At 42.2% G+C, this 23,168-nt stretch overlaps 1 protein-coding gene across 8 annotated transcripts in view; it reads left to right on the top strand.

Moving 5' to 3' along the window:
• Ss18 (SS18 subunit of BAF chromatin remodeling complex) overlaps window positions 1-23,168 on the top strand; it is a 130,910-nt gene that overhangs the window by 59,213 nt on the left and 48,529 nt on the right. For 2 of the 8 annotated variants that reach the window (XM_042264348.2, XM_076554762.1), the window contains exons 2-3: window positions 7,672-7,748; window positions 17,276-17,360. In XM_042264348.2, the coding sequence (XP_042120282.1) occupies window positions 7,672-7,748; window positions 17,276-17,360 (162 nt within the window). Of the gene's footprint in view, window positions 1-4,498; window positions 4,692-5,624; window positions 5,739-7,671; window positions 7,749-17,275; window positions 17,361-23,168 lie in introns of those variants that run through there. The other 6 variants (XM_006983044.3, XM_006983046.3, XM_016001606.3 and 3 more) reach the window with 6 other exon arrangements.

The following is a 23,168-nucleotide window of genomic DNA, read 5'->3' as shown; positions in this document are numbered from 1 at the left end:
TACAGAATTCTGTCTGCTGCCTCATTCATAGGAAAACCAGTTAGCAGGCATTATATTATACCCCTATTTAAAAAAAAAAGAACAGCTATTTTACCAAGGATAGGACAACTGAATCATACACACATTGTCTTAGAAAGAAATACTTGTTTTCGTTTGCTTTTAGTAACAAGGTTTCACGCTGCAGCCCGGGAACTTAGGTAGTTGAGGCTGGCCTTAAACTTATAGCAATTCTCCTGCCTCAGCCTCCTGAGTGCTGAGTTAGGTATGAGTCACCATACCTAGCTTAAGAAATACTTTTCTAAACACTAAACCTTAACACAGAACCGATTCAGTTCATTCTCTGTCAGAGTGCACCGTGGAGCGTGGGCCAGTTGAAGAAAGAAGGCACTAAAAGATGAAATTTTAAGGCCTATGTGGCAGCAGGAAGGTCCAGCCTCTCTGGTGGCCTGAAGCCCTGAACAGCCAAACAAAGGCGTATTATTGAAAGTTACATAAAGTATTTCCTCATACCAAGGTCCCTAATCTCAATTTATATGTCTTACTACTGAAGGAGAGCATCATATGTCCCCATGACTCTAGTCCTTCATTATGTATCGTTTGCAATACACAATCATACAAGATCCTCTGGTGTGCTGGAGGCGTCTTGTGACCAAAGTCATGGGATGGCTGAAAAGCCCCTTTAGGAAAACCATCTCTGTTTTCCACAAGGACTCTCCAAGGTCAAAGTACTTCTGAAAAACAGCTTCTCATTCTACTATCTACCCCATACAGTGATTCTCCTGAACTCCTACAACAATCCTTTAATTTAATGTTTGATAACATAAGAAAGGGTGAAAATGCCCTGATAGGCTTTGTTAGAATCTACTTTGACTGAACGTTTCCAGATTATAGACATTTTCTTTCTTTCTTTTCTCTCTCTCTCTCTCTCTCTCTCTCTCTCTCTCTCTCTCTCCCTTCTTCTTCTTTACAGAGAATTGGGAAGAGTGGTTTGTTCTGACTAGAATAATGACTGCACATAAAGATGTATGCTGTTCTTTTTATAGTTTTGAAATCTCTGGAAGCTACCACTCATCAAATGCAACAGAGACCGTGAGCGGAAACATTTGGAAGGCTCTCCCCGGAGGGGTTTTGCTCTGAGCACAAGTACTAGCTGACAGACTTGGGCTCTGCCTTCTTACTACATCCTGAAAACTTACGGGAGCACAGAGGCTTAAAAGATGTTCTATTAATTACAAAACATTAAGTATTAAAGAAATTCTCCTAGGCAAACAGTTATCTCTGACATCTGAATGTACAGGATTTATTTTAGGGAGATTAAAACAAATTTTAATCCCATGATTTTAGTTTCACTAAATATTGAGCATATTCTAGGAAATACTTCATTTATGAAGTCAGTTCACTGAAATACGTTTAAAGGATACAAACAAATTTGCATGAAACATTTGAAAGTAAACAGGAAGTTTCCTGTTAGCACAGTGTCAGCACCATCTCTGCTTTTTGAGTTTCATTTCTGTCTGCGTTTGTTTGTGTGAATAATCACGAATTAACTGCTCTGCTAACAGCCTCCGCACTCTGACCCGGTCCTGATGTGGCAGGATTAGACTGCAAACCTTCTTCTACTCTTGGTTGTGTGACTTGCATTCTTTAGTGCATGAGCAGATTAAAGAACGGGACTGATGGACCCGTTTGGGAAGATGGCTACCCGAGAGCTTTCTTTTTTAGGCTCTCAAAGCTGCCATTTTTCTTGTTAGGCAGACTTCCCAGATTCATGGCTGGCTCCTTCCTTTGCTGAACTCTAGAGTCGCTTACTCCTGACTCCTCTGCCGTTCACTGCCCCAGAATTTCTTGCAGAAATAATGATTAAGATAATAGCGTTAGCAACACTAGTATTCTCCAGGTCCGTGCCTCTCCAGGTCTCAGTCCCCCTTCTCTCTGAACTCTCTACTTTCCCAGGGAAGGCTAACGATTGGGCTTTTGCCAAGGAAGTCTGAAGGTGAAGGAGCGCCCTTCATAGGTGCCCTCTTTCATGGAGATCATTTGCATTTTGGGATGGCCCTTTTCACCAATGTTTTCCAACAGATGCAATGCAAAACAACATGTAGAAAATACTTTGGTGTCAATCAAAAAAATCACAGAAAATGCTATGGTTGTTTCCTGTATGGGGCCTTATCCCACTACTCCAAACACTCAAAAGCTTATAACCTATGTTCTATAGGGGCCCCTCTTACAACCCATGGTCTGTAGGGTCCCCTCTTCTACTGGTAAACTATGTTTTAAAATGTCTGAGTCCTCTCTGGAATATGACAACTGTTGCACAAATCCTAAATGGTCTTAATAAAAACCCAGAGCCAGATATCGGGGTAAATGCTGAAAGATCAGAGGAAACAAGCCACAGCCACTTCTCACCTCGCCAGCTCCTCCACGAATCCTCAGACTGAATGCCCGAGTCCTCAGCTGAAAGGCTCCGAGCTCCTGTCTCCTCCCGCCTTATATGCCTTTCTCTGCCCAGCTTTATCACTCACTGTCTTCCTAGAGCTGGGATTAATGGCGTGTGTGCTTCCCAAATACTGGTAGCAAAGGCATGAGATCTCAAGTGCTGGGATTAAGGATGTGTGTCACTATTGCCTGGCTGTTTCTTTTAGACTGAATCAATCTCATGTAGTCTAGGGTGGCCTTGAACTCACAGAGATCCAGATCTCTGCCTCCCGAGTGCTAGGATTAAAGGTGTGTGCCACCACTGCCTGGCCTCTATGTTTAACTCTGTGTCTGGCTCTGTCCTCTGATCTTCAGGCAAGCTTTATTTCTTAGATTACAAATATCACCACAGACAACTTTTCAAATGTATTTGTCTTTCTTTTTAAAAACTGGAATGCAGACATTCAGACAAGTGTTGGTTGGTTTACTTGGATTTCCATACTCTCTGTCAAGTGGACACAGATGGAGCAGGAACTTTCAGATTAGCTTTCTCCTCCGAAACACTGTTCCTAATTACTATGCTAAGCATCGGACACACAGTGTTACCAGTGGACAATAACTGGTTACTGTTCCTCCTTCAACAGTATTCTCAGCTCTGTGTGATTACATGAATCCACTTGTATCATAGTGCTTTCCTTAGGACAGCGAAAGGCAACAAGTTAATTCCCAAGAACAGCTACCATTGTGAGGAAGAAGGTTCCATCTTCATTCTTAGAATGGCTTAAGTCTTCGTGTGTGTGTGTGTGTGTGTGTGTGTGTGTGTGTGTGTGTGTGTGTGTGTGTGTGTGTGTGATGTTTATGCGCGGGGTGGAGGTCAGAATAGAACCTGCCTGAGTGTGTGGGTTCCCTGTCCTCCATGTTGGTCCCACCATTTGTACCCAGGTGTCCGGTCTGGCACAACCACCTTTACCAGCTGAGCCACCTTGAAAGCCTGGTCTTCACTCGTTAGATCTCTTTAAATATAACCGGGCGTTTCTACCTGTCACACCAACAGCCCTGCAGTTCTGTCCTTGCTTGTTAATTGTTTAACTTTACATATATGCGTATTTGTTTTTGTTGTCTTTCCTATGACTGCATAATGTCCTCGAGAGATTCCTGTCCAGCTGTTCATTTCTAACACCGGTACTTCCCCACAGCAGGGCAGACGCCCAGAACCGCCGAGTGAATTAAACTGACCTGTGAAATTTATCTGTAACATTAAAAAATACGTTTGTCTTTCACTTTATTAATAATTTAGGCACTAATTTTGGAGCATCGCTGAATGAGTAACTCAGCATATTAACCTTCCTTTTCTGCGCTCGGGAAGTCTAAGCTTGCAGAATTAATCCGCAGCAGTGCGTTCCTTTATTAATTTGCAGCTGTTGGTTTTATTCCCCTCACACTGACTTGAAGCCTGGCAGCTTGGGCCTAATTAACAAGCGCTAAGTATTTAACTGGAAAAGAGGGTGTCTTCTCATAGCTTCGTTTCAAAGGCTCTAAGTCAGACCGAGTGATCCACAAGTGTGGGACGGCTCGGTCCCTAGGTAAGCTGCGGGTCCGGTTCCTTTCAACTTGGCGAGCGTGCTGGCGACTCCGAGGTGCGCACGTGGAGCGCAGGAGCCATTTAAACCAGCGAATCCGCGTTCTCGGTGCTGACCCGGCAGACGCTCCCGAGTCCCGGCTGTCCTGTTTCCCTCTCAGCGGCGGCCCGGGCGGCTCCGGACAGCCGTCTCCTCCCCGGAGGGTCGCAGGCGCAGTTGGGGACAGTTTGGCGGGCGGGCCCCGCGTTTCCTGTGACAGCGCGGCCGGGCCGCTCCCTCCCGTGGCGGCGGGACCATTTCCTGAGCGTCGGGGCGGAGGCGGCCGGCGAGGCGCTACCATCGGCGCGCGGGCGCGGGGGTGCGGCCGGACAGCCTTCAGGGACAGACGGGCGGGCGCCGGCGGGGCGCGGGGCTCGAGCCTCCCCGGCCCCGAGCAGCGCTCCGGACGCCTCGCTGGGAGCTGCCGCTCGGCGCAGGGTGCCACTCGGCCGGCGATGCGCGCGGCCCCGGAGCATCGTCCCCCGCCGCGCGCGGCGAGGTGGGCTTGCCCGGGAGGCGGGTGTCGGGCCCCCAGCTCCGCGGCCCCCGGAGCGCTCCGGACTCGCCGATCGCGGGCTCGGTGGCAACATGTCTGTGGCGTTCGCGGCCCCGAGGCAGCGGGGCAAAGGGGAGATCACGCCCGCCGCCATCCAGAAGGTGAGCCGGGAGAGGCGCCCGAGCGCGGGCCGAGGCGGGGTGGCGTTGGGGTGTGGGGGGGAGCGGCCGGGCGGTGGTGGGGGCGGGCGCCGGGAAGCCGGCGGAGCCCTTTGGCGCCTGCTCTGCCCGCACAAAAGCGCCGGCAACCGCCGCCGGACCTCCCCGCGGGCCCGGTGGGCTCGGCGGGGCGGCGCGGGGCCGGGAGAGGAGCGGCCGGCGGGACTCCGGCGTCGCCCCGCCCCGCCGGGACCCCACTCGCGGAAGCCGGAGCCTGGAGTGCTGCGCCGCAAACTCGGCGGAGTTGAGGCCCTTCCCGGAGAACTTGGGAACCTTCCGCAGAGGCTCGGCGAGGAAGGAGCCAGTGGGCGCGGGGCTGCCCCAGAGGAGCACCCGGGGGCCGCTCCCGTCTGCCCCTGCTAGATGCGCCTGGGCGCGGGGCAGGCGCTGGGGTTCGGGAGGGCGAGCCTGCCCGCCGCCGGCCGGAGTGGGCCGTCTCCGGCCGTCCACACCGACGGGCGGGCGGTTTGCATTAAGTCAGGGTAGAAGCGCTGGGAGCCGAGCGTGGCACCCCAGTCGCCGCTCTGGGAATGCCAACTGGGGACACAAAGCTTCTTTATTATCCTCTGAGCCTGTGTCTAAGAGCAAGGCACTATTCTAGATCTCGGCGTGGTAGACTAAGAAAAGTCGCTTGCTAAGTTGAGCAGTTTGCCTTGAGTATTTCTGTCTTGTCCCCTGCCTTGGAGCAAGGTTGAGGAGACAAAGTCAATTTGTAGTACCAATCGGGGCACCCTTGCAGACCTGGGGCTTGATGGCCACCCGTTTCTGTTTACTGTCAGGGTCTTTGTAGTGTGGCCTTTGACGTTTGCCCAACTGTTGCTTTATTTTCTTTGAAGAAACCCGCCTGGCAGCGCCTGGAAACGCAGTTGCTTTCTCTAGTGGTAGCCTGGCGAACAACTTCCTTCACACACGTGCAGAAAGCATGTTTCTGAAGGGATTCGCGCTTTCTTTTTGAACTCTAGAAGACGTCTGTCGTTTTCCTTTTTCTCGGTCGAGTTCTATGTCTTACTGTTTATCGTGAGTGATCTAGTAGGTGTTAACTGGTTATTTCTCATTCTCAGATGAGAAGTGAAAAATGGATTAAATCTTTTTATATTGTGTGTGTGTGTGTGTGTGTGTGTGTGTATCATGTACATGCAGTGCCTGGGAGGTCAGAAGAAACATTGATTCCCTTGAATTGGCGTTAACAGCCAGTTGTGAGTCGCATTGTGTGGGTGCTGGGAACCAAACCCAGGTCCTCAGCAAGAACATGAAATGCTCTTGTCCTTTGGGCCATCTCTCCAGCCCCCAACGTGTATTCCAGTTTAGTTTTGTTTACAGGGTCAGACATTGGTATTAGACAGGAAACAGACAGATGGTTGCGGTTATTTAATGTACCATGCATTCCTTGATTTGAGTATTGAATTGATGGCACTCAGGAGGCAGACGGATCTCCAGATTTAAGGCCAGCCTGGTCTACATAGTGAGTTCCAAGACTGCCAGGGCTGTTATAAAGAGAAATCCTGTCTCAAAACCAGAAACAAACAAACAAACAAAAAGAATATTCTTGGTATCTATCTAGTGATCTTTTAAGAAGCACACACCTTAGAGAAGATGGGGTTTGGATGGTGTTCCTGGTCATTCACTGAATCACGAAAGGTGGATTCAGGACCAGCGTTACCCTAACCTAAGCTCCTACAAACTCAGATGGTGTGCTAGGGACAGCGTGCTGGCACTGGCCGTCTTCTGTAGGTCCCTTGTCTAGTACCATTGTCATAGATGAGTTATTTAGCCTTTAAAACCAAGGTTGCTTAGATTGTTGTCAGATGATAAAATCATAATTTATGTATCTTAGGTTTTTAAGCACTGAGAGATACCTAATTGTATATTATAAACTCAAATTTTATTAAATATTATAAATGTATAACTATCGTTATGTGTGGTGTTAGAGAGTCACACATCTATACAGTTAGAAAAGAAGGTAGCCTGTTTGTTATGTCAAGTTCCTGGGCATCCATATTCATGTGTTTATTTCAGTCTGGGTAAGGACAGATTTTTTCCCTTCATACTACGAAGCATTAGAATGCTCCAAAACCAATTGAGACTTAACTTTCAGCTGGTTGGAACTATAGTTACAGATAGCATAGACAATTAAATGTTTCTGTATTAAAAAAAAATGGGGCCTGGAGGATGGCTCAGTGGGGTTCAAGGAGAGAACTGTGTCACAGAGTTATCCTCTACTCTCACATGCACCTTGGCGTGTGTGTGTGTGTGTGTGTGTGTGTGTGTGTGTGTGTGTGTGTTAGAGTGTTAGTGAGAGCTAGAGAGAGGAGAGAGCACACTCACTCACTAATGCTAAATAAAACAGGTCAAAATACACCAATTTTCCCTTCTGGGTTTCAAGGAGAATAATTGGAATAGGGTAAATAGAGTATTAAACATAATTGATTAAATGTGGTATCATTCCAGATATACAAAGTAGAGATTTTTATGTGTGTGTCACAAGGTATAATCTGTGTATTAACAGAAGACCACAGTAGGTTTAGTTTCCATGTAGATGTGACATTTCCAGAAAAATTCAAATTGCAAAAATCAGTTGTTATAGAATTATCTATATGAATCATGGCTAGCATGTTTTATAAGTATTTATACATTTTAACAGTAATGAAAAATTTTAACTAAGTTAATTCAATCTCATGATTTCTTATTACTGTAAACTTTGAAACATTTTGTAGCAGCAGGTAGAAACAGTAACACAAAGTAATTGAAGAGGGTGTTTCCCCTGTTCACTTGGATGATTTTGCAATCTGTAATTATGACTTTGAGGAAACTGTATTTGTTAAGTATGTAATATTCATAAATATCTTCTGTCATCAGACCTCTTGGTCATTTATCTTACTTGATGCGCACTAGATTTACAATAACCTTTTTCTGTTTTATTTAGATGCTGGATGAAAACAACCATCTTATTCAGTGTATAATGGACTATCAGAACAAAGGGAAGACATCAGAGTGCTCTCAGTAAGACCCACAGGAAGCTCCTTGTATCTGGGTGGTGGGGTTTTTACTTGTCCTTTGAATAACAGCTTTAAATTTTTTTTTTGTAGAGTTGTGGTACTGTCACCTGAATTGGTTAGCCATCATTGGGATTTTTTTTTTTTTTTTTTTTTTTTTTTGTTATTTTGAGGCAGGGTTTCTCTGTGTAGCCTTGGCTGCCCTGGAACTCACTCTGTAGATCAGGCTGGCCTTGAACTAGAGATGTGCCTGCCTCTGCCTCCCATCTGTTAGTGTAGACTTGAACTGTTGGGACCTTTTGTGTAAATGGATTCCAACCATGTGTGGTCTGTTTTGGCTGACTTCTCCGCTGCCCCTGTACTTTTTGAAATAGTGTCTCATGAAGCCCAGGCTGCTGTCAAACTCCTGATCCCTGTCTCTGCCTCTCAAGTGCACATCATGGGGGTGAACCAAACACCCAGCTCCGATTGACTTTTTTCCACACAAAAAGGCGTGATGTTTTCAGGGTTGATTGATACTGGCACATGTACTGGTACTTCCTTATAATGCCAAATGATCTTCCATTGTACTCTGTCATTTGGGTTGTTCCAGTTTTCTGCTCATGATACTCCTCTGAATTCATATGACTGTCTTTTCTTGATTCTTTTACAAAAGAAAAGCCCTTTGTGGTGGGAGGTAGGTGTGTGTCGTCCCCCCCCCCCTTTTCTTACCCTATAGTATAAAATAATGATTTTTGAACTTGTACAGAGCCTCATCTATAGAAAAGTAAAATCTTAGCTTGGTGGCGGCGATGGCGGCGGCACACACACCTTTAATCCCAGCACACAGGAGGCAGAGGCAGGCCTAGTTAACAGCAAGTTCCAGGACAGCCAGATCTACACAGAGAAACCCTGTCTTGAAAAACAAACAAACAAAAACCCAAAAAACAAAAAAGAAAAGAAAAAGAGAAATAAACTCTTCATGTATGTACTGTATTTAGTAAATACTGAGAGAGCAAAACTTGATGTTGTAGAGAACTGATTGTCTTTTACAAGGGCCAAACTTTGATTTTATGATGATCTCTCTGAAGTGACTGATAGATCCTAATAGACTCAGATTTGAGGTAGGCATGGCCAAGAACCCCAGCACCTTCAGGGCTAAGGCAGGTGAATGATAAATTCCTGAGCCACACCTCAGGACCCTGTCTTTTTTTTATTTTTATTTTTGGTTTTTTGAGACAGAGTTTCTTTCTGTAGCTTTGCACCTTTCCTGGAACTCACTCTGTAGCCCCGGCTGGCCTCGAACTCACAGAGATCTGCCTGGCTCTGCCTCCCAAGTGCTGGGATTAAAGGTGTATACCACCACCACCTGGTTAGGACCCTGTCTTAAGACAACAATCATACAACCCCAAAACAAGATTGGATGTGGTGGAATTGCCTATTTTGTCAAGCATTCATTCAGAGCAGCAGTGTCCAGCAGCTATATGTAAATACAAGTCACATTTTCTAGTAGACGCCATAAACAAAAAAGAAGTGACATGAATGTGCTTTACTTGGTTCATTATTTATAAAGTATGGTCACCTTGATGCATAGCTTAGATCAAAGCATTGCGAGAGCTCACACTCCATTCCTGTGATTCACTCACCTCTGGATTTTAGGTCTCTTTCCCTTTGTTTAAATTAACTTTAAAATAAAAATCTCATGTTCAGTATTATAAAAATGTGGTAGTTGCCTCTTAATTCCCACTGTCTTATCTTCTCTCTGTATTTATGTCAGTACACACACAGATTATGCTGTCCTAGTGTTTATAGAGGTCACCTTTTCCCCTCTTTCTTCCTGAGTTAGGCTCTTGTCTCTGTTTGGCAAGTGCTATCCCCTCTGAGTGAATGTCCAGTCCTAGGCTGCAGTTCTTAAATGGATTACTAGGTCAGAGACCATGCTAAATTGCCAGGCTACCCTGCCAAAAATGTCCTTGCCTTACTTCAGTCCTGTGCTGGTGTTCACTGCCAGCAGTAGATATTGAACATCTTTTACAAAATTCTGTATATCTGATTGGTAAAAACTACAAGTTTTTAAACGAATGCTTCTTTCCAAACATTTACTACTTAGTGAAAAGGGCTTAATGATGGTAATATAAATTACTGTATGTCCTTTACTGAAGTTCTTCAGCCGGTAACAGGTTAGCCCAATAACTTTTTATTATATCGACATTTGAGACTGATTGCAGATATGATTCTCTTACTGTAAGTAGCCCAACTTTTCCCTGAAGTTGGGCATGTATTCTTACATTGCCTGAGTATAAATTATTGAAGTGACTAGTGCAGTACGTCATCTCCAGCACTTTCAGGCTTTTAGTGTGTTCTTTTCAGATCCCAATGTGGGTCAAATTTTGCCTTTAATGGGTATGTCTTGTGGTATGCTTTAATCTGCAACTGCTCCTCAGACTTAATGCTTCATGGTGTTGATGTTGCAGAATGCAGTTACTCTGTGGAATGTCCTCATTTAAGACCCAATTTATGTTTCTGCAGAAAGAAGCTCACATGTGCCCTATGGCATTAGTGTCACATTGTGAAGTGACGCCCTTTTGACTGCGTCCTCCCTGGTTCAGTACTGGTGGTGGCTTTGATCTGCTTCCTAAGCTGGCACCTGCTGTTTTCTCCACCAGAGTTAGTATTTTCTCCTTTGTAATTCAAATGCATAATGCTAGGGAGACACCTTGAATCACACACGAACCTTTTCTTCAATCCACTAATTTTAGTATTCACTAATTGTACTGGAAGTTTTCCTGTGCCCACAGCTGCTCAGACCCAAATGAACATACAGAGGCTTATATTATTTACAAACTGTGTGGCCTATTGGCTCAGGCTTCTCACCAGCTAGATCTTAGCTAGATCTTTTTTTTTTTTTCAAGACATGGTTTCTCTGTGTAGCTTTGCACCTTTCCTGGAACTCACTTGGTAGCCCAGGCTGGCCTCGAACTCACAGAGATCCGCCTGGCTCTGCCTCCCGAGTGCTGGGATTAAAGGCGTGCACCACCACCGCCCAGCTAAATTAACTTATTTCTATAAATCTATATTGTGCCACGTGGCTCGTGGCTTACCAGTACTTTACATCTTGCTTCTCATGGCGGCGGCTGGCAGCATCTCCTCTGTTCTGCCTTTCTCCTTCCTCCTCTCTAGTTAGAATGTCCCACCTAACCCTATTCTGCCACCATTGGCCAAACAGCTTTATCAACCAATCAGAGCAACATATTTTCACAGCATACAAAAGACATTCTCCCATCAACTAATGCATTTGCACAATGGTTGTTACTGTTGTGGTTGTCAAATGATGACCAGCTCCATCACTCCTCCTAAACGTACTTGGAATTCTGCTGTGAGAAAGTCATCTTTTACCCCTTCCCTCCATTCATTATTTCAGGTTTTTATGTTTAAATGGATTTGTTCATCCTACTGTATTCTGTCTTATGTTCTACTCTCGTACTTTGTTTTCTTTCTCGGGTTGTTCTAGATCTGACTGCTGGGAGCTTTTCTGTCTGGCTTCTTGACATCTTTCAATTTTTTCCTTCTTTTCCCTCCTTCCCTCCCTCCTTCATTCATTTATTGAGACAGGGTTTCACTCTGTAGCCCTGGCTGTCCTGGAACTCACTCTCTACCAGACTGGCCTTGAACTCACCGAGATCCACCTGCCTCTGCCTCCCAAGTGCTGGGAGTAAAGGTGTGCACCACCACTGCCTTTCTCTGTTATTTTTTGAGCATTTTCCTTTCCTGTACTATGAAGTGTTCTAGTTTTGCCTTGTATTTTTCCTTGTACAAACCTGGAATCATCCATTTCTCTTTTAAGACCAGATTGGCACTTGTTTTGTTTAAATATATAGGCTGAAATGTAGAAGCCAAATTGCTGTTACCAGATTGTCTTGTTTCCTAATCACTTCCACATTTTGCATTTTGTATGACCATTTCCATTTACTTATTTTGTTTCTTTAATAAATTTTGTCTGTATATATTTGAAATTTCACTTTTAAAAAGTAGAGGATCTATTTCTGTGGTTCGGCTGTGGGTAGTGCATAATCTTCAGTTGTGAGCTCACCCCTGAAGCCGGGCATGGAGGCCCTAGTGGAGTGATTGTTTTTCACCCGAGGCATTTAAGAACCTGTTAGAGATGAAAGATTTTGTGGTGTACGACAGGTTTTGTTTCCATGTGTGACCAGTGTTATGGATATCGAGGTGTTCCCAGCTGTTCCAGCTGTTCCGGTCTGAATCAATAGTGGTTGATACTGTTTACATTTGTAGCTTTGTCATTTATGTGTGTGTGTGTAGAGAGATAGATCCACTACTTTTTAGAAATAAAATTTCAGATACATACAGACAAAATTTATTGAAGAATCAAAGTATATAAATCCCCTGTTCCTCTGCACATCAGGATAGACCTCAGAAATTTCTCTTATTTGATGCACCTGGGACTTAGATTGATTTAAAGTAGAAACTTAAATTTTGCCCTTTCTAATGAATTTTATAACTCTCATCTTTAATTAAGGGGGCTTTGCTATGTCACTTAGGGTTGCCCCGAATTCTAGGGTTTGGAATTTTATGTTTTTCAAGTTCATGTATTCTTTCACAATTTCATACCTATACATAATGTACTCGGATGATATTCTCCCCCATTATGCTCTCTTATCCCTGTCCACCAAACTCTTCTTCCCGGCATGTCCCCCTACTTTCATGTCGTGTGTGTGTGTGTGTGTGTGTGTGTGTGTGTGTGTGTGTGTGTGTTTGTTCGTTCTGTTTCAGCCACAGAAGAGCTCGATCAACAGGTCTAAGCTGCCGGCCCTGCTTTGATGGGTTTACCTTTGTTTTGACTGTTCTTTTGGTATTCGTTCTTTCTCAAGTTGTCAGTGTGGTTTGAATAAAGAAAAAAATCTCTTGCTCTCACCTGTCCCTCATGGTGGAAGTGAAACAAAAATGTAGAGATATAGTAAATGCCAACTATCTGGGAATTGATAGTCTGACTTTGATTAAATATTTCCTTTGAATACAATTTCTTAGATTAAGAATAACTTACTTCCGTCGTGGGTGAGAGAGGATCTCTTGCGGCCCCACCCTCTCTAGGGCTATGGGTGTTAGTGGTGCTGGGAACACCTCGGCTGGGAGGTGCCTGTTCTGTTCCTCGGTGGTGTAACACTGACAAGCTGCCCACACACACATAAAAGAAGCTGATTTGGCTGGATGCCTTATATCTGTAATTCCATCACACTGAAGGCTGAGGCAGGAGGATTGCCATGAGTTCAAGGCCAGCCTAGATTATATAATGAGACCTTGTCTCAAAGAAAGTAAACCAAACAAACCCTTACTGAGTTCTGACCATTAACAGTATATGTCTTGTTAAAAAAAAGAAAGAAAGAAAAGAAAAGAAATACATTTAAAACAAGACAACAAACACATCCTTGCCAAACAGATTGCCGTGGTGATTCTCTCCTCTCTGTGGCTCTTCGTCATCAGGAGACCGACACTGACCTGTGTCATTCTCTGTGTCAGGGGTTTGAAGCACTCACTGTGTGCAAGGCTCACAGCCCTCACTCACCTGTGCTAACGCATACTCGGGACATTGCTTCCTTCTGTGTGGTTTGAATATTTCTAAAGCAGTTCAGACTTCGCTTTAGTCAGCAGCCTCGTTTGGGTATTTTAGGATGGGTACAACTATATTTCAGAGTGCTTTATAATTTTAATGCAAATAATTAGTATTTGTCATCATTTAGTGGAATTTTAGTTTAAATTACTGCTTATCAAGGTTACTTTTATCCTGTAAACTATAGCGCCATCCAATAAATGTGCTGTTTTAAAGTTACTTTTAAATTAAACCTAAGCTTTTCAGATTATTTTTAATTAATAAACTTAGGACTGGTTATTTTGCCTTGTGCAGGGTACTGTGTTGTGGCTTTTAGTGGTGTCTTTGGAAGCTGGGCTCTCTTTTATTTTTTATTTATTTTTTTTTGTTTTTTTGAGACAGGGTTTCTCTGTGTAGCTTTGCGCCTTTCCTGGAACTCACTTGGTAGCCCAGGCTGGCCTCGAACTCACAGAGATCCGCCTGCCTCTGCCTCCCAAGTGCTGGGATTAAAGGCGTGCGCCACCACTGCCCGGCTTTAATCGTGATCATAAACATTTGGAGGTATCTGTCAGAACTTGTTAGGACCATACAGTCATCAAACAAGATTTTGATGGATCTGGTAACTTTGGCTGGCTTTCAGCAGTTACCATGGTCAAATATAAGATGTTGAATATGTTTGCTAATCTCCCGTTAGCTTATATATTCAGCTTCCTATGTTAACAAGGTATAGTTACATTTAAAGATGGGGACACCATAAAAGGCACTGTCAGCTGGTGTTGTCGTCCTGTAAACATTGCAGAGCACGCTGCGCAGGCCGACAGGGCCTGGGGCTGCTAGCAGGGTGTGGGCATTGCCAGAGCTTGAGCACCCCTCCACGGCTGACTAAATGTGGAAGAGCGCAGACTCATTAGGACTGCAGGGACAAGTGGAATGGTATTTATAGACTAGAAAATGAAATGTCTCAGGAAATGTTTCTATTTTCATTCTGTAGTCTGAGCTGAGTTCTGATTCTCCTGTGGTTTTTGTTGTTGTTTCTTTTTTTTTTTCCATTTTAGGTGACTTACATACAAACACAGAAGAGAATGTGAGAATATACAAATAACCAAGTTTTTGTTAATCATTTTTTGATACTTGTTTTTTTTTTTCTTACAATAAACTTTCTGATGAATATTCCCTATTTTCTTACTGCAGTTTTACTCCACAGAGTTTCCATTACCCTGGACTAGAAAATTGAGAGCCTGACTCAAAAACCAAAAGCAAAACCAAAAAATATAAACCACAGCTAAAACTTGGTTTTGCCCACCTTCTTATGTTAGGAAAAGGAGATGTAGGCAGTAAGGTGCTTTGGGATGGGCTCCCTGGTACTGTGTTAGTGTCCTTGCTGTGGTTCTAAGGGGTGTCTTATTTGGGGGAGATTGGTATTGAAGTATAATGTTGTGACAGAGTATGTGTGCATAGACATGAGACAGAATGAGAGGACACATGCTAGAAAAGACTATTTGGAAATTTGGAAGAGAGATGTAAAAGGCTTCCCCTCTACCCATTCCTGAAACTTTTCTGAAAATTTAAAATAAGTTCAAGTTAATTAAAAGTTAGATTTGATGTTGAGCACAATTGGGTAAATATCTTGAGAATTGAACTGAGCTATATTTGTGTATAGATAAAGCTGCAAGGAGCTTTAAAGGCTTGCTCTAACTCCTGTTAGATTAAGCATGGGACACTTAGTGACTTTCTGAGGCTGGCTAGGGCTAATCAGCATAACAACTAAGCTTTGTTGTGGTCATGTGTGCCATGATGTAGTTGGTAGTCCCTAGAAAGCTCACACTTGAAGATCATACAACGTACGAAAACTCCTAGAAGAAAACGGAGGATTTCAAAGTGTAGTCGTTGAAATCAGTGTGTATCTTAATTAGAAGTGGCAGCTGGGGCCTGCTAGCTGGCTCAGCTGGTGAAGGTGCTTGCATCACCAAGCCTGACTTCAGCTTGACCCCCAGGACCCGCATGGTGGAGAGAGAGAAGCAACTCTGGTAACGACTCAGGGCCCTTGTACAGCTCTCACCACCATGAAGAAAGTTAATAAGATGTTTTTGAGGGCTGGCCATGGTGGCACACTCCTTTAATCCCAGCACTCAGAAGGCAGAGGCCAGAATGTAGGTGGATCTCCTAAATTCCAGACCAACCTGATCTACAGACTACAGATTAAGTTCCAGGACAGCCAGGGCTCCACAGAGAAACCCTGTCTCCAAAAAGGAAAAAAAAAAAGACTGATTATTTTTGTCTAGAGCAGTGTTAAGTTCCCTGTGAGACTTGTAGAAAATTATGAAACAGTCCCAGCTTCTGTTTGCTGTCAATTAATTATAATTAACCATAATAATTACTCATTGGTTTTGTTTATCCAAGGACCATTTATATGTGAAGAGTAGAACTAAAAGTGTAGGCTTCTCAGTGTGGAAGGAAGCTTTGTGATCAGTAAGAGTCAGGCTTTCCCTTGTTAGAAAAGTGAAATCAGCCATTTATAACAAGGTTAGAGAAGTGTTTCAGTTTGGATCTGAATTAGAATGCTTCATTTATTTGAATACAGTAAATGAAATTCATTGACATTCATTTTAGATTTATAGCTAGAATCTATAATAAATGATGTTTCGTCTTTTGAGACCTGGTCTTGCTATATTCTTAGACTAGCCTGTGTTTCTGTGCCAGCTTCTCAAGTGTTAGGGCCACAGGCCTGGCCTCTGGAAAATGAAATCTTAAAACAGTGGTACATTTGGTGTAGGTTTTTTTTTTTTTTTCCTTTTGGTTTTTTGAGACAGGGTTTCTTTGTGTAGCTTTGCGCCTTTTCTGGAACTCACTTGGTAGACCAGGCTGGCCTTGAACTCACAGAGATCCGCCTGCCTCTGCCTCCCGAGTGCTGGGATTAAAGGCGTGCGCCATCACCGCCTGGCTGGTGTGGGTTTTAAATTTGTATGTATGGAACTTGCTCTGTTCATGCACTGAGACCAGACAGTGATTAGATTGCTGCCAGTTTTGGGTTTTATATGAGTTTAAAAATTATAAAGCTGCTGGGCAGTGGTGGCTCATGTCTTTAACCAGCATTCGTGAGGTAGAGGCAGGCGGATCTCTGTGAGTTCGAGGCCAGCCTGGGCTACAGATTGAGATCCAGTCCAGGAAAGGTGCAAAGCTACACAGAGAAACCCTGTCTTGAAAAACCAAAAAGAAAAAAAAAATTATAAATCAACTTTAATTATTAAGCAGTATTACTAAAAGCCTTTTTTTGTAGTTATATTTAGCTATACAGCCCAAGTATTAAGAATTTGCTCTATTATTTTAAAGTGAATTGTTAATGATTTCAGTGACCCGTCATTTTGTTCATGGCTATTCTTGGGAGGCAGAGGCAGGTGGACCTCTGTGTTATTGAGACCTATGGCCTACATAGTGAGTTCCAGGACAGCCAGGGCTACATAATGAGATCCTGTCTCAGAAAAACCAACCACAACAAAAGCAGAAGGAAGTGTGAGGGTGGGGTGGGGTGGTAAGCATATTTTATTGAACTTCTTTATTTTAGTTCTTGTAAAACCTAATATACTGTATGTCTGAGGCTGGATGTCGGTTATTCCTTGAGCAGCTGTGAAATCGTGTGCAACTCAGCAGTCTCTCAACCATGACTCCTCAGTTGTAAGGAGAAAGTGAGAGCTGCTGCCTCTGTTAAGTGAGGTATGCGCACATCGACAGGAACGGAGTCTTTCTAAGCACGTGGTGGAGTCACCGTGTTCCCCATTACTGTAAATGTGTTGTGTGCCATTTGGAATTATTTTGCAGAGGAAATAGGAAAAGTGCCATTGATGTTCAGCTAACACATCTTTCATTAAGCTCTAATAATAATTATAATGCTGCTTGTACTTAAGTAGCTAGAAAGATGTTCTTTAATACTGGTATTTGTTTTATTTTGATAGGTATCAGCAGATGTTGCATACGAACCTGGTATACCTCGCTACAATAGCAGATTCTAATCAAAATATGCAGTCTCTGCTTCCAGCAGTAAGTGCCTTGAAACACGTGAGCTGTGTGTGTGTGTGTTTGAAAGTGTGTGAGGTCCATGTCTGTAGCTGTGTGTGTGTTTGAAAGTGTGTAAGGTCAAGTGTGTAGCTGTGTGATTTAATGTGATTTGTTTCAGTGATTTTGAATTTTGTGTCAGAAGCTCTGAATTATCTCGAGAACACGAGCCTATTCTGTACTCTCTAAATGCAGGACTGTTTCACTCATCTAATTTGAGTATTTGAATTAATTCATCTAAAACACTCCCTTCCCTGGGGAAGTTGTGTCCATTCACCTGTCTACCTATCTGTTTAGTTTATTTTTAATTACTAAGTAATTGCTCATGTATCTGGGGTATTTCCTATCATTTCAGTATTAAACACTTGCATATGACTCTTTAGCTATCAGGACTGCTATTCTTCACAACAAAGTAAATCAGTTTCTCAACATCAGTGAATGTCCAGTTACTTTCAAGTTTTATCTCTTCACTCAACAAACTCAGCTTTATTTGATTACCTCATGTCCACACAAAATCCTGGTGTTGCACTGGTTGGTGTACTAACAGTTTATCCTTTTATATTTCCATTTATTTGTAAGTGTTGTGCAGATTTTATCATTCTCTGAATTCTGTCTTCCAGTTTTATAACATGTCCTTCCATCTCAGTGCACAAACTGATAATTAGGTAGAGACTCAGAGCTGGATTTGATGATATTCTAGGTGCTGTGGATTTCCTGTTGGATACTGTCAGGACAGTATGGTGCTTTCAGGTCTGAGATAGCAGTCTAGTTATCTTTTATGCTCAAGAAATAGAGTTTTGAAGGAGTTTTCTTTCATTTTCTCTTCATTTATTTGGGGATTAGTACCCAGAGACCAATTTGAATGCTTGGAACATTTGTTATTACAAGTTTTTCATGGATATTGAACATTTTTAGTAGACAGAACCAGAAAAAAAAATGTTAAGAATTTGAGATCTAAGTGGTGTTTCTACTTCCATAAATTATTTCAATTATTTTATTTTATTGAGACAAGGTCTCACTGTATCCCTGACTGACCCAAAATTTGCTATGTAAACAAAGTTGGCCTTAAACTCACAGTGGTCCCCCTGCCCCTGCTTCCTAAAGGCGTGCACCGCCATGCTCACCATCAGAAATGATTTTTACCTAATTCTGATTTTGTAGGTATCTCTTGTCTTCATCTACAAGTTTGTAGTTGATTGCTTTATATAGTGCACTGTGTAAGAATATAAGAGTACCCTGACAATAAGATCCTTGGCCTTAAGCTGCATCCGCCTGGGCATATTTAATGTGTTTAGTTTTGAACATGAAATATTTATATGGATATTGCCTTAAACTTCATTATCCTTGAGTTGATTTCTGCGGACTGTGGGAGGAATTAGCTTTCTCCTGTTTGCTTCCAAACAACTACTTCTCTGTCTTAGCATCTTTGGAGATGATTTTTTTTTAATCTGGTTTGTCTGACCACTTATATCATTTGTCAAGTGTTGGTATATGTGTGGATCTGTGTTGGACGTCTGTTGTGTTGGTCTTTCTAAATAAATTCCATAATCTTGTCATACCTAATAATACATTTCTTCCCTCTTCCCTCCTCAAGAATGCCCTGGATACAGTGAGCTTTTCAAATGTCCATACAACTTAAACATCAGCATGTCAGATTATTATTCTGCCTAATCCTGTTGGGATTTTCATTATTACCTGGACTTGAAGTTGCTTTGGGAAGAATTGACACCTTAAAAAAAATTGAGTCTTCCAAATCAAGAGCTTTTATATACATTCTTTTTTCATTCCTTTCATATCTGTCAGTTAAGTTTCTGGATTTCTCTCCTGAAGCATCTTTCTGCTCTCATTGGGTATAGTGCTAGGCACTTCATTCAGGGGTGTGTGTACACATGCATGTACATTACAGCATTCATGTGGAGGTCTGAAGCATGATCTTAACTAGTCTTATCAATAAAAACCAGGATATCAGGGTAAAAGCGGAAAGATCAGAGAAGCAGAGGAACAGCCACCAGTGACTTTTTACCTTTCTAAATCCTCTGATTTCCAAAAGGACCCGAGATCCTGTCTCCCATCTGTACAGACCTCCAGACTTCTATAGTTAACCAGTGGCTATCTCTGCTCTCTGATCTCCAGGTGACCTTTATTTGTCAGAACACTAGCAAAGTATTGTATAACATTTCCCCCTTGTTGTTTAAATAAAAAGCAAAGGTTTTAACTAGCATAGAAAAACTATATACAGTAAGTATAATAACTATATACAAATATATACAGGTAATAACTACATTAACAATGTCTAGTCCATTAGTATTTGACAAGTTCAGAGAAAATACTCTATTATCTATCCAGTCTTGGTGAGTCCAAAGTGTTGTACCTAATTCACCTTCTGTCCTAACTTGTATTACCAACCTATCTTTTGATGTCTCTCAATCTTATGTACTTTACACCTCTTTTGTGAGTAACTTTTCTGAATTGTTAAAAACAAAACTATAACTGTCTGTTCTTCAACTCTATCAGAGACCTGAGAAGGATGTAATATTACCCACGTAAACAGGAAGTGCAGAACAAACAACTTCCAAAATTAAAAAATAACAGAAACAGCTGGCTGCTTGGTCAGCTACCCAAGGTTCTTCTTAACGTTGGGGGCATCCATCTTTGGCCTGCAGGCCTAGAATATCTGACCTACTTTTCTGTGAAGCAGGACTTTGAAAGGATTGTCCCACCTTGTCTTGGCAAGGTTTGACAGTCAATTTCTTTTGTGTCCTGCTTGTCCAATTTGGACAGCATACTGGCAGCAGTCAGTGCAAGGGCAGTTCCTTGCCCTGTGGCTAACTTTTGTTGCAAAGAAAGTAAACTCCATATGGAGTTTCTTCGATGCCCATTATTTCTGAAGTAGATTGGTGCTGCCCAGAGCAGATATATCTCATTGTCATAAAAAACAAAACAAAACAAAAAACTAACTTATGTTACTGAACATCTTAAATGCTATATTCTGTAGATCTCTGAAGTGTTTGAAGACCACTTGCCTGTCTAAAATATATGTTTGACTTTGAAAACATACTTAACATGACTACAAGTTTGATTGTAATAGGTGACTATTGACTTGCATTTCTTTATTATACTACTTTGTAATAATAACTTTCAGCAACTAAAAATTTATATTACATTGTTAAATGAGCTGTATAGGTAATGATACCTTGAACAAGTGTGGAAACATGTACAGTATATTCTAACAAAAATAACCTTAGATTTGTATCAATATACAAAAATATCTTAAACAATAGTAGAAACATATATACAGTATAACATCCTCAAATTTGTATTAATATACAAAAATCCATATCAATGTAAAATATTTAAAACTAGTAGTTGTTTTTTTTTTTTTGGTTTAAAAGTAGATTTAATAATCTACCCTTTTCCCCCATCATTTTTGTATCCCCCTTTTTTTCTTTTTAGAATGAGATCTCTGAATCTAATCTCCTTTGTTGAGCTTTTTTCTTGACCATTACCAATAGCAACTTGTAACCAACTCCCCTAAATGATGACAAATATCCATACCCACTGAACGACCAAAAACCACTCACCCCACCTCTTGGGAATGTGGGCATCCTGTTCTTAAGTTTAATTCCTGCTGTCTGGAGGTGACGGCATTTTTAGGCATTCTGAAAAAAAAATTGGGATAATTGTCAAGTCTTGGATAGCTCGCTGTATCACTTTTTATACAGTCTCTGTGTGATGATATCTTTTTCAGGAGCAATTTGTAATTTTCAAATAGGCAAAATTTTCTTTACTTCGAATATTTTCTCTAAACTATCTACATTTGAATCAGCTAGTAAGATACCGTTCATATAATGGTAAATTACAGATTGAGCAAACTGTACATGAATCATTTCTTCCAGCTGTCGTACAAAATATTGGTATAGGATGGGACTGTTTGTTTAACATCACTCCCTTGTGGGAGGACCCTCCATTGATATCTCTTAACAGGCTGAGAATTATTATAAGTAAGCACTGTGAAGGCAAATTTTTCTCTATTTTCATGTAAAGGCATAGTGTTGAAACAATCTTTTAAATGAACAAGTATAATACGCTATCCTTTAGGTAATAGAGAAGGCAGGGGAATTCCAGGATATAAAAAGCCCATTGGCTGAATCACCTTATTAACAACTCTTAAATCTGTTGCCATTTTCCAGATTTCTTTTTAATAACAAAGGAGAGTTTTAAGGACTTGTCAGTTCTTCAATATGTTGAGCATTTAACTGCTGCTGTACTAGCTGTTCTAGGGCCTGTAATTTTTCTGATGCCAAAGGCTCCTGTTCCACCCAGACAGGTTTTTCAGTCAAGCAATTTAAAGGTAGTGCTGTTGGTACCTTTGAAAGATCAAGAGCTGTTGTATTCTCTTTTTGTACAACCTGAATGGTGTAGTAGAATACTTTAACGTATATTACTTTTGTTTATATTGCATTGCTTTAACTCTGTGAAGCTGTGTTACCTTGCCTGTCTAACACACTTAATGGTCTAATAAAAAACTGTGCAGCCGGCCGGGCGTGGTGGCGCACGCCTTTAATCCCAGCACTCGGGAGGCAGAGGCAGGCGGATCTTTGTGAGTTCGAGGCCAGCCTGGGCTACCAAGTGAGCTCGAGGAAAGGTGCAAAGCTACACAGAGAAACCCTGTCTCGAAAAAACCAAAAAAAAAAAAAAAAAAAAAAAAAACTGTGCAGTAGCAAGGCAGGAGAAAGGATAGGCGGGGCTGGCAGGCAGGGAGAGTATATAAAGGGAGAAATCTGGGAGGAGGGATCTGATCTAGGAGCCAGAGGAGGAGGACTCCAGAGACCAGCCACCCAGCTACACAGCAAGCCACAGAGTGAGAGTAAGATTCACAGAAGTTAGAGAACAGGAAAATCCCAGAGGCAAAAGATAGATGGGTTAATTAAGGGAAAGCTAGCTAGAAACTAAGCCAAGCTAAGGCCAGGCATTCATAATTAAGAATAAGCCTCCATGTGTGATTTATTTGGGAGCTGGGTCACAGTCACCCCAAAAAAGAGCCAAACAACAACAGAATCTTCCGTGACTGTTACTTATTAATACCTTATTAATAGTTTTTCCAAAAATATAAGTTAATTTATGGTTTGAGATTGGAGGAATGTTAATCTGGGTATTCCACTGCTGTAACAAATCATGTCCCCATACATTCGTTTTTGTATTAGCCACATATGGTTGTAATTCTCCGTTTTGTCTTTCTGGCCCTATACATTTGACCCATCTGGTGTTTTGCTTTACCTCAGATAAAATTCTAGTCCCTAAAAGCTGAATATTTACCTCCTGAAGAGACCAATTTGGATGCTAAGATTCTGGTGCAATTATTGTTACATCTGCCCCTGTGTCTACAGGACCTTCAATCATAATGTCATTTGTTTGTACCTTTAGCGTTGGTCTTTGATCATTTATAAAAGCCTATGAAAATATTTGCTATATGGTTTCTCCTGAAATTTTTGTTTCATCTTCTAAAGCTGTTCTATCATCCAGGGCAGTTTTATTTATTTTTATTTTTAAACAATAGGCATTAATTAGGTCCTTAAATTGCTCTGGGGAGGAATTTCCCCCACAGTGAGAGGGAATGACTGAACCAAATTTGACATGGGAGCATGTGAGAGCCCCCCCCCAATGTGTTTTCCCTATGGCAAAGGGTTACCCTGTCTGACCCTTGTTGATCTGCATTCATTGGTTTAATGTCGGCCTTTGCCACACCTTCTGTATACTGCAGAAGGCAGGGGCCTTCTATTTGGATTTTCCTAG

Source organism: Peromyscus maniculatus, chromosome 19 (assembly GCF_049852395.1).
Source record: "Peromyscus maniculatus bairdii isolate BWxNUB_F1_BW_parent chromosome 19, HU_Pman_BW_mat_3.1, whole genome shotgun sequence".
Lineage (NCBI taxonomy): Eukaryota > Metazoa > Chordata > Mammalia > Rodentia > Cricetidae > Peromyscus > Peromyscus maniculatus.
Note: the sequence above shows the minus strand (reverse complement) of the source record. Positions and strands in the feature narration are given on the sequence as shown.